The 16,068-nt window shown below is 57.0% G+C and overlaps 1 protein-coding gene across 1 annotated transcript; it reads right to left on the bottom strand.

Annotated features, from left to right (window-relative positions):
- Nucleotides 1-10,301: 10,301 nt before the first annotated feature.
- NDUFA11 (NADH:ubiquinone oxidoreductase subunit A11) lies at nucleotides 10,302-15,425 on the bottom strand. Its single transcript, XM_004008583.5, has 4 exons — nucleotides 15,256-15,425; nucleotides 11,948-12,040; nucleotides 11,718-11,840; nucleotides 10,302-10,486 (listed from the first exon to the last, which is right to left on the bottom strand). Exons 1-4 carry the CDS (start codon nucleotides 15,350-15,352, stop codon nucleotides 10,374-10,376), a joined length of 426 nt encoding a protein of 141 aa, XP_004008632.1. The 5' UTR covers nucleotides 15,353-15,425; the 3' UTR covers nucleotides 10,302-10,373.
- Between the last annotated feature and the right edge of the window lie 643 nt (nucleotides 15,426-16,068).

Genomic DNA, 16,068 nt, shown 5'->3' with positions numbered 1-16,068 from the left:
AAGGGGCCGTTTCCTTTGAGCTGAGACTGGAGACCAGAAGCTGCAATTCTGGATGCTTTTATGTTATTCCACCAACTGCCGGGCAGATCCTCCTGCACCCCCAAGTCCCAGATCCAGGAGCTGGGGGTGGCGGGGCGGGGGCCTGCTCTTGCCCTCCCGGTTTCCTCCTGCCCTCTGGCTCCCGAGTGCCTGCTGCGCCCAGCATGGTGCCTGCAGAGGTCACTGAATCCTCATAGCCAAAGTGAGGCCACTGAGCCGTCACTGAGGCCCAAAGAAAGGGGTGATTGGCTACCAGTGGGCAGAGCGGGGACTGGAACCAGGATCTTGTTCCTGCCACAGCCACGCCACTTTCCCTCGTGCCTCTGAGCCATCTTCCTTGCTGTTCATCTGGGCTGGTTCGCTCTCTCCCCTTCTGGAAAGCTCCTACACATGCTTCAGCACCCTATTATCCCTGGACAACCCAGGCCCGGTCAGGTGCCTGTCCCCCGACCCTGTGCACGGGGCAGCCACATTACAGACCTGGTTAGCCCAGGCTGTGACTGCTCACGTGTTTGTCTCCCTCACTGGACTGTGAGCCCTGGGAGGGTAAACTGGGTCTGTCTTGTTCATCACTGCAGCACTTAGTGCCCAGCACAGGGCCTGGGACACGGCAGGTGGAAATGCTCTGGGGTCTGTCACAAGGCCTTGGCTCTACCCCATCTGCTGTGTGACTTTGGGCAAAACAGCTATCCTTCTCTGAGCCTTGGTATCCCCATTTGCAAAATGGGATACTAGCACCTCCGTCCTAGCCTGAATCATACAAGAGACGTAAGGAACCGTGCTTGGCTCCCAACAGGAGACTCAACACATCTTTATCTCGTATTTAAGCAGACTGAAACCACAACAAGTTGCAAGTACACACCCACTGAAATGCCCCGGATCCAGAACACAGGCAACATCAAAGGCCAGTGAGGACGTGGAGCAACAGAACTCAGGTTCACTGCTGCTGGGGATGCAAAACGGGCCAGCCGCTCTGGGAGGCGGCTCATTCTCGCGAAATGAAACCTACTCTGACCAGGGCCCAGCATTCACACTCCGTGGAATTCGCCTCAAGGAGTTGGAAACCGATATCCACAGGGAAACTGATGCCCACACAGAAAGCTGCACGTGGATGCCTATGGAAGCTTTGTTCATAATTGCCAGAACTTGGAAGCAACTCAGACATCCTTCAGCAGGCAAAGAGAAACAAAAGCGTGCAACATTCAAGCAATGGGATGCGATTCCGCGCTAAAAAGAAATGCGCTCCCCAGCCATGATGAGACGTGGAGGGGGCTTCAATGCACGTGACTAACTGAAAGTAGCTGATCTGAAAAAGGCGACGGACTGTGATCCCAGCTACAGGACCCTCTGGAGAAGCCAAGGTGGAAATGGTAGGCCCTCCCAGATGGCGCTAGTGATAAAGAGCCCACCTGCCAATGCTGGAGACATGAGAGATACAGGGTCGATCCCTGGGTCGGGACGATCCCCTGGAGGAGGGCATGGCAACCCACTCCAGTATTCTTGCCTGGAGACTCTCAAGGACAGAGGAGCCCAGTGGGCCACGGTCTATAGGGTCGCGAAGAGTCAGACACAACTGAAGTGAGCCCGGGGTGGAGCCCCAGTGGAAGGCTGAATGGCCGGAGCGCAGAGGATTTTCAGAGCTGTGAAACCTCTCTGCATGATACTATTGGGTTGGCCAAAAAGTTTGCTCAGGTTTTTCTGTAAGATGTGATAGAAAAACCCAGACAAACTTTTCGGCCAACCGAAAACAACCGTGAATGCTTATCATTTGACATTTGTCCAAACCCATAGAATGGACAACACCAACAGCGAACGCTCATCCAGTGCGCACTGTTGTGCTGTCTACAATAGTGCACTTCTGTGCTATTTACAATCGCCAAAACGCAGAAGCAACCTCAATGTTTGTTGAAAGAGGATGGATAAAGAAGACAAGGATATACATATGCAGTGGAATACTACCACAAAAAGGAATGAAGTCATGCCATCCGCAGCAACGTGGATGGACCCAGAGACTCTCATACTAAGTGAAGTAAGTCAGGCAGAGAAAGACAAGCATCATGATACCACTTGTACATGGGTTCTAAAAGATGATATACTTCTTTACAAAAGAGAAGTGGAGTCACAGGCAAGAAAACAAACTTATGATTACCGAAGGGGAATGGGGGAGGGATAAATTAGCAGTTTGGGATTAACAGATACACACTGCTGTATATAAAGAGACGAACAAAGGGTTCTACTGGATAGCACAGGGAACTATACTCTGCGGCTGCTGCTGCTAAGTCGCTTCAGTCGTGTCCGATTCTGTGCGACCCCAGAGACGGCAGCCCACCAGGCTCCATCATCTCTGGGATTCTCCAGGCAAGAACACTGGGGTGGGTTGCCATTTCCTTCTCCAATGCAGGAAAGTGAAAAGTGAAAGTGAAGTCGCTCAGTCATGTCCGACTCTTAGCGACCCCATGGACTGCAGCCCACCAGGCTCCTCCATCTATGGGATTCTCCAGGCAACAGTGGGCTGCCATTGCCTTCTCCGGAACTATACTCAGTATCTTGTAATAACTTATAAAGGAAAAGGATGTGAAAAAAATATACATGTATGTATAACTAGCGATGAAGAATTGATGCTTTTGAACTGTGGTGTTGGAGAAGACTCTTGAACTCTAGGACTCCCTTGGACTTCAAGGAGATCAAACCAGTCAATCCTAAAGGAAATCAACCCTGAATATTCATTGGAAGGACTGCTGCTGAAGCTGAAGCTCCAATACTTTGGCAAAGAACTGACTCACTGGAAGAGACCCTGATGCTGGGAAAGATTGAAAGCAGGAGAAGGGGTCGACAGAGGATGAGATAGTTGGAGGGCTTCACCTACTCGATGGATATGAGCTTGAGCAAGCTCTGTGAGTTGGTGATGGAAGCCTGGCGTGCTGCATTCCTTGGGCCCAAAAAGAGTCGGACATGACTGAGCAACTGAACTGAACTGTCACTTTGCTGTACATGTGAAATTAACACAACAGTGTAAATCAACTATACTTCAATGAAAAAAGAAAAAAAAAATCCTCTCTTTAGAACAGCGGGTGGGGGGTGGGGCGGGGGGGGGGGAAGAAGAGGGAACCCTGATGCTGGTTATGGACTTCAGTTTACAATAATGTGTCAGTGTTAGTTCATCAGATGTAAGAAATAAAACGCACCAATACAAGATGTTGATAATAGGGGAGGGACTTCCCTGGTCCAGTGGCTTAGATGCCGCCCTCTCAATGCAGGGGCTCATGTTCCATCCCTGATCAGGGAACTAAGATCCCATGTTCTGTGTGGCTCAGCCAAGAGACTTTTTTAAAAAAGCAGGTGGCTGGGGGAGGAATTGTGTGTGTGCACTAGGGGAGTAAGGTACTGTGTGAGAACTCTGCACTTTCTGCTCAATTTTCCTATAAATCTAAAACAGCTCTAAAAATATCAAGTTTATTTGTTTATTTTAAAATATTTATTTATTTTGTTTGGCTGCACCGGGTCTCAGTCTCGGCCTGTGGGATCGCCAGTTGCAGTGTGTGAGCTCTCTGTTGCACCACGTGAGATCCAGTTCCCTGACCAGGGACTCCGTACTCTGGGAGCGCAGAGTCTGAGGACAAGTGGACCACCAAGCAAGCCCCGAATATCAAGTTTATCAATGAAAAACAACTTCAGGGACTTACCTGGCAGTCCAGTGGTTAAGACTCTGACGTTCCACGTCAAGGCATGCAGATTTGATCCTCGGTTGGGGAAGTTCTGCACACTATGGGGTGTGGCCAAAAAAGAAAAAAATTTTTAGGAAGGGTGCCAGTATGTTGACCCACAAGAACAGTGACATTGTTACAGCTTGTTTCCCTTTAATTTACCCTGACTTCTTTTTTTAAATACAATTTTATTTGTTTATTGTTTGTTTTTGGCTGTGCTGGGTCTTTGTTTCTGTGAGGGCTTTTCCCTAGCTGCAGCGCCTGGGGGCTACTCCCTAGGTGTGGCCCCCCGTGGCCCTCCTGTTTGGAGCACGGGCTCCAGGGCACATTGGGCTTTAGAAGCTACAGCTCCCGGGTTCTAGAGCACAAGCTCAATTGTCGTGGTTCCTGGGCCGTGTTGCTCTGGGGCATGTGGGATCTTCACAGACCAGGGGGTCAAACTGGTGTCTCCTGCATTGGCAGAGGATTCTTTACCACTGAACCACCAGGGAAGCCCCGCTACAGGGTTTATGGATTCACCCTTTAAACCCGCAAAATGCTGGGACCCAGGGCATATGCTTTCATGGGGATGGCCATCCAGCCCCAAGAGGAAATATTATACAGCCGTTAAAAAGCCAGAGAAGGTTCTTTATGGGAAGAAATCTGGGACATATTGTTATGAGGGAATCAGAAGGGCTGCAAAACAGCAGGGATGGATGGTATGCTGCTGTTTCTATGAGGGGAAGGGAAAAGTACACGGATGCGCTTGTTTGGGGGAGGAGCACTGCTGGAGAGGAAACGAAACACTGGCTGGCGGCCTCTGGGGAGCCTGGGGGGCTGGTGTCTCTCCTGAACACCCCTGGTATAGTTTACATGTGTGGCCTGAGTCTGTTTTGCCTATGAAAAAAAAATAAACTAAAATATGTTTTTAAAAGACTGCTGTGAAAAAAAATGAGGGGCAAAATAAAAGCGTTTGGATGGGTGTTGTGGGGGGAAATTTTAGGCCACATCACAGGTTTGCTGCAGAGCCTGCTTTCGGGCTGAGAGCCTCTGGTGCCCCCAGTGCCTGGCCCCTGTGGGAGCTCACACCTTTCCTGTTCGGGGTCAAGGAGTGTTGAGAGTCCTGGGGCCCCCAGGGGTGAGACGTGGGCTGGCTTGGGGCCGGGACTGACAGAGGCCCTCGAGGCTCCGGGAAGACCCTTGGAGGCTTGGCTGGCTTCAAGTGGGGACCCGTGAGTGCCTATGTGGGGCCGGCGGTCCAGCAGGACCTCTCTAGGTGCCAAACCCAAGGAGGGCCAGAGCAGAGGAAGGAAGGGTGACTGGACGGGGGGTGGAGACCCCTGGTGGGGGGGTTGGTGTGTACCTCTTTCCCATGGCAGTCACTCTCCGGCCGGGGGTGCTAGAATTGGCCAGTGTCTCAGGCACTGAGGACTCCCCTGGGTTCTGAGCCCTGGATGTCGAGCCAGACAAGGTGATGGGTGTTCGAAACTCTGCCCTCCACTTTCAGACCCCTGAAGTGACAACTAACCCAGCTTCAGGGTCAGGGGCTGGGATTGGCAGGGTTAGGGGTGGGTGATGATGATGGACCGGGGCCCCAAGTCCCCCAGCCCCCCAGCATGCGTACTAAGTCACTTCAGTCGCGTCCAACTCTTTGTGACACTATGGACTGTATGTAGCCCACTAGGCTCCTCTGTCCATGGGATTCGCCAGGCAAGAACAGAGGAGTGGATTGCCATGTCCTCCTCCCAGGGAGCTTCCTGACCCAGCGATCGAACCCAGGTCTCCTGAACTGAAGGCAGATTCTTTACCGACTTAGCCATGCCCCCAACAGAACCCAGACAGGGATCCTTGGGTCCCCCTTTCCCAAGATCCCCTACCCTTCAGTCTCCTCCTTACTCGCTCTACCCTCCCCTCGGTGTGGTGACCCTGTGGGCATGGTGGTAGGTGCCCTTTTCGGGGGGCTCAGAGGAGACGGGGCCAGAAGTGCCTGCTATGGGTGGGTGCAGGATGGGTTCCAAGGTGTCTGCTTTGACAGGCTGGGTCCACCTGGGGCCATGCCTGACTCTGCTCACAGTCCACCCTGACCTGCCAAGTGGCTTCCCAGCTGGCATGGGAGGTTGCTCCCCGCTTCTTCCAAGCCCACAGCCTTTGCACCCTCTGTTTCCTTTGGCTGGAATGTCCTTCCTTCAGTCACCCCAGGCTGGTCTTTCCCTCCCTGACTGCCCCCACCATGCCCACTGGCTCATGGCCCTGTTTTTTACCGTGTCACTTAAGTTCTCTCTCTCCAGCATAGTTCTGTGTAAATCACTCTTGTTCATTTACATGTTTGCTCGTTGTATTGTTTTACTATACATATATATATATATATTTTTTTACCCTTTTACTATTTCTTCCTCCAGACCAGATTTTTAGTTCTAGGAAGGTGGGAGCCTCGTGGGTCTTGTCACCTGATGGGACTCCAAGCCCAAGACTCTGCCTGACACATGTGGGTATTCGGTAAAGATGTGTAAGTCTTGCTTTTTTAAAGAATTCTTTTTTTTTAATTTTTGAGGTGGACCATTTTAAAAGTCTTTACTGGATTTTTTACAGTATTGCTTCTGTTGTTTTGTGTTCCGGGTTATTGGCCATAAGGCACGTGGGACCTTAATTCCCTGACCGGGGATCGAACCCGCACCTCCTGCATTGGAAGTGGGAGTCCAAACCACTGCACCACCAGGGAAGTCCAACGCTTCTAAGTCTTAACTTTGAGACCCTCATTCACGGATGGTTCCTGCCTGACCCTGCCTCCTCCCCACACCCTGCCGCCACCATCAACTATGGGGGTGAACTGAGTGGGTCCCCACTCAGAGCAGGGCTGGGCCATGTATTTACAGAGCCCTGCTGTGTTCCTAGGCTGGGTGCTGACCTGAGGGTGTAACAACTGGGATATGCCCCATGTTCCACTAAACAATGCGCGCAGTGATGACGGGATTTAGGAGCTGGTAAATGCGATGGACAAAAATAGAAGAGGGCAAAGGGCATGTGGGGTGCTGGGCAGGACGCAGGTTCAGAGGCGTGTCAGGAAGGCTTCAACGAGGAGGTGACGTTTGAATTTGGAACTGGAGGTGGTAACTGGGGAGCTGTAGGGGAGGGGACAGGTCAGGGGAGAGAGGTCTGGGCAGAGGGCATAGGCTGTGCAAGGGCCCTGGGGCAGGACTGTGTGGCTGGAGCAGAGTGAGTGACGGGGAGAGAGGGAGGAGCAGAAGGCAAGGGAGGGACCTGGGAGTTTTACCCCCGGGGAGATGGGAGCCCTGGAGGGCTGTGGGCAGAGTGGGGTGGGACCTGACTCAGAGCAGGGCAGAGCCTGACTTGAGTGCAAACAGGGCTGCTGCTGTGGGGAAGACAGACTTGGGGGGCGAGCGCAGAGCCGGGGACCAGGATGGGGGTGAATACCCGGGTCCAGGTGGTGCTGATGGGGGCAGCCCTGGGTTGGGGGGAGTGAGGTGTGGGTAGGTCCTGGATGGATTCTGGAGCCGGAAGGGTGTGAAAAGGGGTGAGAAGACAGCAGATCAGCCTCTAGGTCCAGTGCGGGGCAGATGGCTGGCCCATGGGGCCTCCTCAAAAGCCTTATGTATCCCCCTAGTTCATGTCCAACGCAACTTTTTACAAGAGTTTTGGGGTTATAATTTTGCTTTTAAGATCTCTTGGCCGGGAGCACACATCCCTCCTCCCACTGGGTTGCTTTTGTTGTCACCATGGCGACCACATGGGAAGTCTTTCAGAGGCAGTCTATAATGCTCTTTGCCAATGACAGCTAATAATAATAAAAGAACTAACACTGGGGACTTCCCTGGTGGTCCGGTGGTTAGGATTCCGTGCTTCCAATACAGGGGGCACAGGTTTGATCCCTGGTTGGGGAACTAAGATCCTCCCATGCTGCTCAGTGTGGCCCCCCCGAAAAAGAGAACTAAGTGCCCACTGTGAGCTGGGCCCTGTGACATCACCTCTAGGGGCCTCAGTTTCCTCATCTGTAAACAAGATTAAAGTGAAGAGCTCACTCTGGAGCGAGGAGGGGCATGGGTTTCAAGGACTCAACAAACTGACAAAATGAGCTGACAGTAACAATGCCATCCACAACTGTGTCCTGCCGGTGGTGGGAAGGGCTGAAGATTTTCCTCCTTTTGTTTTGGATTGCTCACATTTTCTTGGCCTGCAAACAGCTCAGAGACTTGGCCTGGGCTAGAGGGCTGGGTCAGTCCTTGCAGCCTTGTCCCCAGGGGTCTTCAGTCCTTGGATCTTCCTTGGTCCTCTGCCTGGGACACCCTTCCCCTCGGCGCACATCTGGAAAGCCCCTCATCTCCAGGTCCTCCCTTTGCCTCCTCCAGGAAGCCCTCCTAGTCCCCTCCAATGAGGCCCCTGCTCCTCCTCTGAGTTCCCCCTCTGCTCCAGTCCAGACCACTGGGGGCTGGGGATGGCTTGGTCTAGGTGATTCCAGAAAGGCCCTCCAGTGCCCCACACGGGCGTGCTGCTGGGGCAGTGTGTGGGGATCCAGGTAGAACAGTGGGAGCACAGGGTGCTCTGGTTGGGGGCCATCCCCACGGGGTACCTCCCAGCCTGGTAAATGTTTATGGGAGAGGGGGCCTGTGTCTGGGGCTCCCTGGGGTCCAGTGAGCAGCTGCTCCCTCCTGCCCCATCCTGGGGGCCCTGGAAGGCCTGCTCCAACCCTCATCCCTGCCCGCACAGGGGAAACCGAGGCTAGGAGGCAGGCTGGGGCTGGCTGGCTCTGAATGAATTTTTCCTCCCTTCTGTGGGCCCTTGGACCTGGCACTCGGTTTGGGCTTCAGGAGAGCCAGACTGAGGAAGGCTGTGTGGGGGTGAGGTGGGGCGCCTACGAGGATCTAGTTCTGGAAGCTACTGTGGTGTGGGGGCCGGGAAGTGACCAGCTGTGGGGCCTTGAGCTGGAGCTTTTGGCAGCCCCTACACCATCACAGACACTACTGATTCTGAGAATCTGTCTACCCTGCTCCCCGATGCTATAGGCAGGACAGATGGGAAGGTGTGGGAGGACGGGCAGGGAGGCAGGGCTGCAGGGCCAGGGACCTGGGGGCACCGGACTGAGCAGGGCAGGCCCTGCCCCCTGCCGGCCACCGCGGGAACAGGACAGGCTGGTGCTGGAGTCAGGGACCTGACCCCTACTCAGCGGGCATGGAAGGGGCATTCCCGTGGGTGGAGCCACTTCCCCTCTTCAGGGAAGAGCTGAAGGAGGCTTGCACTCATGTCCACTTGCCAGGTGGGGAAACTGAGGACAGAGCAGGAAAGAACCAAGTGCTGGGTCTTGAATGCAGGTCTGGGAGCCCTGAAGCCGGCTGGTCCCACGGCAGGGGTGAGGGGGTCTCTCCATCCTCTCTGAGACCCCCAAGTCCGGATCTGGGTACCTAGGCCTGGATGTGACTCCAAGTTGGCACCTGGTTCCAGGCTGCATGTGGACACTGGTGCCCACTCTGGGGTGGTGTGCTGGGAAGGGGCCATGTCCAAGCAGAGGGGCTCAGCGTGGCAGGTGGGGAGGCCGAGGGGGCAGGGCTGGGAGGGACCCGAGTGGCTGTAAGGGGTGCGGGGGCTGGGGTGTCAGCAAACAGTGGCAGCAAGGGCAGCCCAGCTGACAGCCACGGGGCTCCGTGCTCTGCTTCACACTCGGGTGAATTATTACCTGGGCTGGACACAGCATAAATGCAAGGCTCCAAGTTCGGCTTTCAACCGTATCAGGCTCCGGGAGAGAAGGAAAGGGAAGGAGAGTTGGGGCAGACACTGGGGAGGGCCACTCCTGCCATCCCTGGACCCCTCGGGTGCTTCTGCAGCACCCAGACCCCCACCAGGATGCGATCCCGCCCTGCAGGGTGGGCCCTGGAGAGCACTAATTTATGGCCCACTGAGGCGTGCTGGGACACGCAGGGCTTTCCTCTCTGGCTGCCAGGAAGAACTGAGCTGGTTGTGCAGAAAGCCCAGGACTGCGCCAGCATTCTGGGGCCGCCTGCATCACTGGGCCTGACAGGCGGCTGTGTGTGCAAGGCCCTGAGTCCTCACACTGCCGACGAGGGCCCCTGCCCTGCAGGCTCCCGGTGGCCTGTCACCCACCTGTCCCACCTGATGGGGATGGGGCTTGGGGGCCAGGCTGTCTGGGGCTCTCCGCTCCAGTGCCCAGGAATTTGGAAATGGGCCGTGCGTGGGGCCTGGGCGTGTTTTCCACATGCTGTTGGCTTTGGGGGAAGGCCCAGAGAGGGGCTGGCCTGTGAGCTGCAGGGGGGCCACAGGAAGGGCTGTGGGCTGCGGGGCCCAGTCCCCCCCAACCTCCCCAGTGTCAGTCCCCAAGGCCATTCACAGAGAACTGGCTGAGGCCCGGCGACCTCTGCCTGACACCTGCTCCCACACTGGGGCCCAGCTGGCGCCGTGCCTACCCCTTCGGGCACAGACCCAGACGCCTTATCTCCTGCCGGTTCCTCACTCCCTCCCACGTCCGCCCTGAGCCGCCCTGGCCTGTCCCCCAGCCTCTGTCACCTGGACAGGGCTTCACCCTGGAGAACGACAGAGGAGGAGAGACGCACACAAATACACACAGGATTTATTATTTTACACGAGTTTCAAACTGCCCGAGGTCCTGGGAGGCGGCAACAGGGCTCACACCTTGGGCTCTGCAAACACCTTCCAGCCCTCCAGCTGGCCCATCTTGACCAGCGCAGCCGTCAAGCCCATGTACGCACAGGCAGCGGCTCCGATCCCATAGCTGCGGGCTGCAGGGGTGGAAAGACTGGCATCAGACAGCATGCGGGGAGCGAGGCTCGCCTACGCCCACCCTGAGCACCGCCCGAGGATGGTCCTCCCTCCAAGCTCAGGTGGCCAGGGCTGGACCACATGCTCCTTAGGGACGGAGCCCCGGGGCCTCTGCCTTTGAAGGTGGGTGGCGGGAGTCCAGGCTTCCAGGCGTGGGGGCGTGGGGGACTGAAGGCCGCTGGCAGGTCTCAGTCCTGGCCGAGTCTGCCCTGTGGTCTGTGGAGTGGAGAACACAAGATGCCTGCGGCCTGAGAGGTGCCCTGGGAGGGGGGTTCTGCCTGCTGAGCGCCAGACTCACATACCCGGCTGCAGGCTCAGGGGTGCAGGTCAAAGCCGGACCTTAGCCAAGGTCTCCGGCAAAGGCCAGGAGGGCGTGGCACCCTCCCTCTCTTCCCGGCTAGAACCTTCCACAGACACTCCAGCCAGCGGGCTGGGGTGTTTATCTGCGTGTGGCCTCCATTTCTCCCCTGGCCGGCCGCCCCCACCCGCCAGGCTATGGGAGGCGGGAAGAGCGGTGTCTGCTTCCTATTCCAGGCGGCTCTGCTGTACCAGGCTGGCCTGGGGCCCGGCCTCCCACAGGGGAGACATCCTCTTCTCCATGTGGGTGACCTCAGGCCATCTCATCTCCTTGGGGCCTCAGTGGCCCCGTCTGGAAGGTGGGGATGGTGACAGCCGCTTCCCTGTGGGGCCCTGGGTGCCAGCAGCTCCAAGCCAGCCCCGACTGCTCCCCCGACGGGCAGTGACCCTGTGCTCTCTGACAAGACGCGGCAGAGGGAGAGACACACAAGCAAGGCAGGCGGGGGCCCAGATGTACATAGCGGGCTGGGGCAGTGACTTCTTGGGGGGAAGGGTGCTCTGGCAGAGGGCATAGCCATGCCAAGGCCTCGAGGTGCTGGAGGAACAGCGAGGAGGCCGTGGAGCTGCAGCAGAGAGAGCAAGGCAGCGAGGGCAGGATAGGGGCGGAGCAAGTCCATGCAGGCCATGCCGAGCCATGGGGGCAGGAGGGTGTAGCGAGGTGGACGTGCAGTAGGCGCCTGAGCAGAGCTAAACCAGCTGGTGGCTGAGACTCAGAGGCACGGAGCCTCTTGCGGACGCTGCCCCCTCCCCTGCCAGATGTACGTTCTGCACACCCACCCCTGATGGGCAGAGGGAGGAAGGTTGGCAGAGGTCAGGGGCACGGGGCTCACTCACTGCGCGCTCCCAGGGTCAAGCCTCCGGCACAGCCTCCGATGAGGTAGTTGAGAGGGTCATCGGGCTTCTCGCGGACCTGGGCGCTAATGCAGGAGGTGAGGCCAAATATGGCTCCGATGGCGGCTGTAGGGGCAGGTGGGGCAGGAAGGGCCCCAGTCTGAGTCAGGGGTCCAGACCAGTGCCGGAAGGGCCCCTGAGGAGAAGCCCAGACATCATGCGGGCTTGCTCACCTGCAGTGAATGTGTACCGTCCCGTCCTTGCCACTCCCTCCAAGAAGGAGGTTGGGGTTTTGAGAGCAACGCTGTAGGCAGAGACAACGAGGCCTGTAGACAGAGAGGGACAGAAAGGCGGCCAGGCAAGTCAGCCCTGGGCCCTGAAGGGGGCAGGCCCCTCCCCAGTCCACAGTGCCAGCTCCTTGCATTTCCATGGCAACCACCAAGGTGGCCTGGGCCAGGGTGGGCCAGGAAGCGGCTGTTACAGGGCTCACCTGGGGTCCCACAGTCGATGAGCTGGGATCTAGCCTGGCTCTCCTGCTCCAAGGCCTGGGCTCACACCGCCCCTCGTCCAGCCCCTCGTCCAGCCCATCCCACCGGGCACCAGCCCAGAACACGGCCCCCACTGAGGATGAGCCAGGGCCTTCGTGGCCAGACCAGCACCCAGCCCTCCTCCCCACTTCCAGCAAAGCTCTGTCCCTGCTGCAGGGCCCAGGGCTCCTGACGCCTCTTCTCGCCACTCTCAGACCTGACCCTCACCCCGGCTGGCTCAGCCTCACCACTCTGGTAAGCTCTTCCATCTCCACCGTTACCCCAGACGACCTGCCCCTGATGTTGGTTTTTACGTGTGAGGGGCCCTGGTGGGCAGCCAGGCCCAAGGTCCTACCCTGGGGCATGCTGAGCCAATGCTGACCCACTCCATGTGTCAGCCTCCTCAGCCAGACCCTCTTTGGTGGATGCACAGACCTGGCTGGCTCCCTGTCACCAGAACAGCCCACTACAAGGCTCCCCATCCTCCAGCTGACCCTGTACCACTCCTCTCCAGACAGACTCACAGTGAAGCCCAGCTGCTAGCACAGACCTCCTGGGGCCAAACTGTCCCAGACAAAACAGAACCATCTCCTGCCAGGTGACAGGGCACCCACTGCCCTCTCCCTCCTCAGGGCCTGATGGGCTGAGTTCCCTCTTGTTGCTTTGTCGGGGGGTTGTGGGGGGCGGGCCCTCAGACAGGCAGAGAGACTCCGTTGATGCCACCCACCTGGCAGAGCAGCCTGGAAGACCAGAGGATCTGAAGGCCAACCACCTTCACCGATGCCCCAGGGACGTGGGCCCAGCCCAGTCTCCAAGTCCCCAGCTTCTGCAGACCCAGCAGCTGGCGTGCTGCACTCCCCCACCATGACCTTCCCAGCTGAGCAGCAGCCCTCCAGCCCTGCTGAGGTTCAGCTCACAAGAGCTGTGGGGGATCTGTCACAGCGGACAGGGCCAGTAACCTTGGGAGCAACTCCGAGGAGGGCCAAGATGGCCAACCCACTTCCCAGATGGGGAAGCCGAGACCCAGGGATGAGGGGAGAGGAGCTGCATATACAGAGGGCACCCGTATGCCAGGTGCCCACTTGGGAGCTGCCCAGGTCCAGTCCTTCCGCATCCCATGCTGAACCCTAGTGTCCCCGCACTCCTCAGAGGCTGAAGGCTGGGAAGGAGGGAGTGGGCTGGAGTCTGGGGCTCCCCCTGCCTGCACTGTCCCAGCAAGCCCCTTTCCTCAGTTATTCTCTCATATGAGGGCCCAACCTGCACCCCAGCTTGTAAAGACTTAATCAGAGCAGCTCCCTACCCTGTCTGGGACCTGGGGATGCATGATCTCTAGATGATTCTCTGAAGAGGAACCAAAGACAAGGTTCAGTGATAGTCCCCAAACCACAGTGAGTCCTGGGGGAGAACCTTATTGATCCTACCCCCACATGCCTGCTTTCCTTATAGCTCAGATAGTAAAGAATCTGCCTGCAATGCAGGAGATCTGGGTTCAATCCTTGGGTCAGGAAGATCCCCTGGAGGAGGAAATGGCAATCCACTCCAGTATTCTTGCCTGGAGAATCCCATGGACAGAGGAGCCTGGTGGGCTATGGTCCATGGGGTCACAAAGAGTCAGACACGACTAAATGACTAACACATACATACCACATGCCTGCGACCCTGGCCGAGGGACACCCAGTTGCCAGGCCATGCCGGGCATAGAACACACCCCAGCATCTTATGAGCCCTCAGAAGTCCTTTAATTGGGAAGGGATGGCCTGGAAGCCACTGGATTATCCCAAAGTCAACGACTGTCCATGCCCCGCCCCCAACAATCATTTAGTAGATGACATGCCAGCCAGCTCCCCCAGCCCACTTAACTCCTCAGATGCTACAGCCACCACCACCCACCCCCTCAGCACTCGAGGGTCTCCACTGACTTGGCCCCTTCCACAGGTTCCTGTCACCCCCTCAAAAGACCCCTCCTCAGCCCCTCTGCCAGCTCCTGGCTCCCCATCAGTCTTCTGAAGTGAGTTCCAGACACTTCACATGAATGAATGAATGCACAGTCATTCACTCATTCTCACATTCATTCACTCACTGTTACTGTGCACCTTCATTCATTCATTCGTAAAGTCATTCATTCATTCCTAGTTACTACCTCGCCTTCCTTCCCTTGCTCATTCCATCATTCAGTTACTGTGTGCTCTGTGCTGGGTTAGAGTCTGGCCCCCTGCCCTCAAAGGGGCTCACCATCCCACAGAACTCAAGTGTGAATTCTCGCTGTAGAGTGCTGAGGGGAGGCAGGGATGGAAGAAGGGAGGAGGTGTGGGAGGACAGAGGGGCATGTGTAGTTAGGTCCTGAGTGTTGAGTGGAGTTGGCTGGTGAGGCAATTCGGGTGGCAAAATGAGTGTCACAGGCACACAGCAACGCCCTTGAAGACCCACAAGCCCCCTTGCAGGGCTCCTGGAAATCAGTGACAGCCCCCCAAATCCGAGTCTCTCCATGACCACAAGACATAATGCCTCTGTCAAAAGTTTCCACCTGCAACCTCTCAAACACCCTCCAACAAGCTCCTCCAGACTCCATTCAAGCAGACGCCACAAACACCCAGCACCCAGGAATTTTGACTACCCCAGTGATCAGCTTGTCACAGATACCACAACCTTCCAGGGCCCAGGAACCCTGCTAGCTCCCCCGCCTCTCCCCGCAACGTCTACCTCACACCAGAGGTCCCCATGGCAGGCTCAGACACTCCAACGAAGACCACGTACCCACTCCGCGAGATTCTCAGCCCTCATGGGACCCTCTCGGACCCTATGATCTCTCTGCGCCCTCTGCGTTAGTCCGACAACCCCACACAGTCTATCTAGTAAGAGAGCCCCCGGCGTCCCAAGGCCACCCCACATACCCCGACGACGACTACTGCCACCCCGCGAGGTCCGCAGCCCCTCCAGGACGCCCTCGGGCAGTCCCCGAGGGGATCTGACGGCCTCCCTGCGCCCTACACCCTGGGGACCCGGCCGGTGCTCACCAGAGGCACCACCGATACTGGTGGCGGCGTAGGTCTTGCGGTGGCACTCGGTGCCTTCGGGGATGTCCCAGTACTGGTGGAGAAGCGTCTTAGCCATGACAGCACAGCCCTAGTCCTGCACTTTACCACCCGGCGGCTCCTGCAGCCAAGGACGGACGCCGCTGACTCTCGCGAGACTTCCTGGGCGGCGCGCGCAGCCTCTCGCGGGGGCGGGACAGCAACAAGTGAGCAACTTTATTGAGGGCCTCCTAGGTGAACACGGGTTGCGCTCAAGTCCTGGAGTTGGGATGGGAGTAAAGGAAGAGCATGTGCACCACTGGCCGATTTCTGAAGGGGGAAACTGACCAGGATCAGTGAAGGCAGTTGTCGTTATTTTAGGTCAGAAGATCCTGGGTCAAGAATAGTGTGACCCCGAGAGGTAGGACCTAACTAGGGGCGGTACTATCAAAGGTACTAAGCCTATCCACATGCAGAGAGGAGACCGCGGAACCAGACTGTACTGGAGCGAGACGTCATTATGGGGCGGGAACACGGAGGGATGTGGCCACTCCCAGTGCCAGTATCTGTGGGGAGGCGTGGTCACGCCCGATGGCCAGTCTTAAGCCTAGTTAACGGCGTGCTACTATTTGGGGGCGTGGTCAGGCACAGAATTACTGTTCAGTAGCTAACTTGTGTCCGACTTTTTGCCACCCCATGGACTGTAGCACGCCAGGCTACCCTGTCCTCCACTATCTCCCGGAGTTTGTTCAGATTCATGTCCTCTGTCGCCCCCTTCTTCTCCTGCCCTCTCTCTTTCCCAGCATCAGGGTCTTT

Source organism: Ovis aries, chromosome 5 (genome assembly GCF_016772045.2).
Source record: "Ovis aries strain OAR_USU_Benz2616 breed Rambouillet chromosome 5, ARS-UI_Ramb_v3.0, whole genome shotgun sequence".
NCBI classification, from domain to species: Eukaryota; Metazoa; Chordata; class Mammalia; order Artiodactyla; family Bovidae; genus Ovis; species Ovis aries.
Note: the sequence above shows the minus strand (reverse complement) of the source record. Positions and strands in the feature narration are given on the sequence as shown.

Coding starts and splice junctions, on each gene's coding strand:
- NDUFA11 (XM_004008583.5), bottom strand. CDS start 15,352: ATGGCTAAGACGCTTCTCCACCAGTACTGGGACATCCCCGAAGGCACC. Junction 12,041..15,255: donor CAGTATCGGTGGTGCCTCTG/GTGAGCACCGGC, acceptor CTCTGTCTACAG/GCCTCGTTGTCTCTGCCTAC. Junction 11,841..11,947: donor ACGGTACACATTCACTGCAG/GTGAGCAAGCCC, acceptor CTGCCCCTACAG/CCGCCATCGGAGCCATATTT.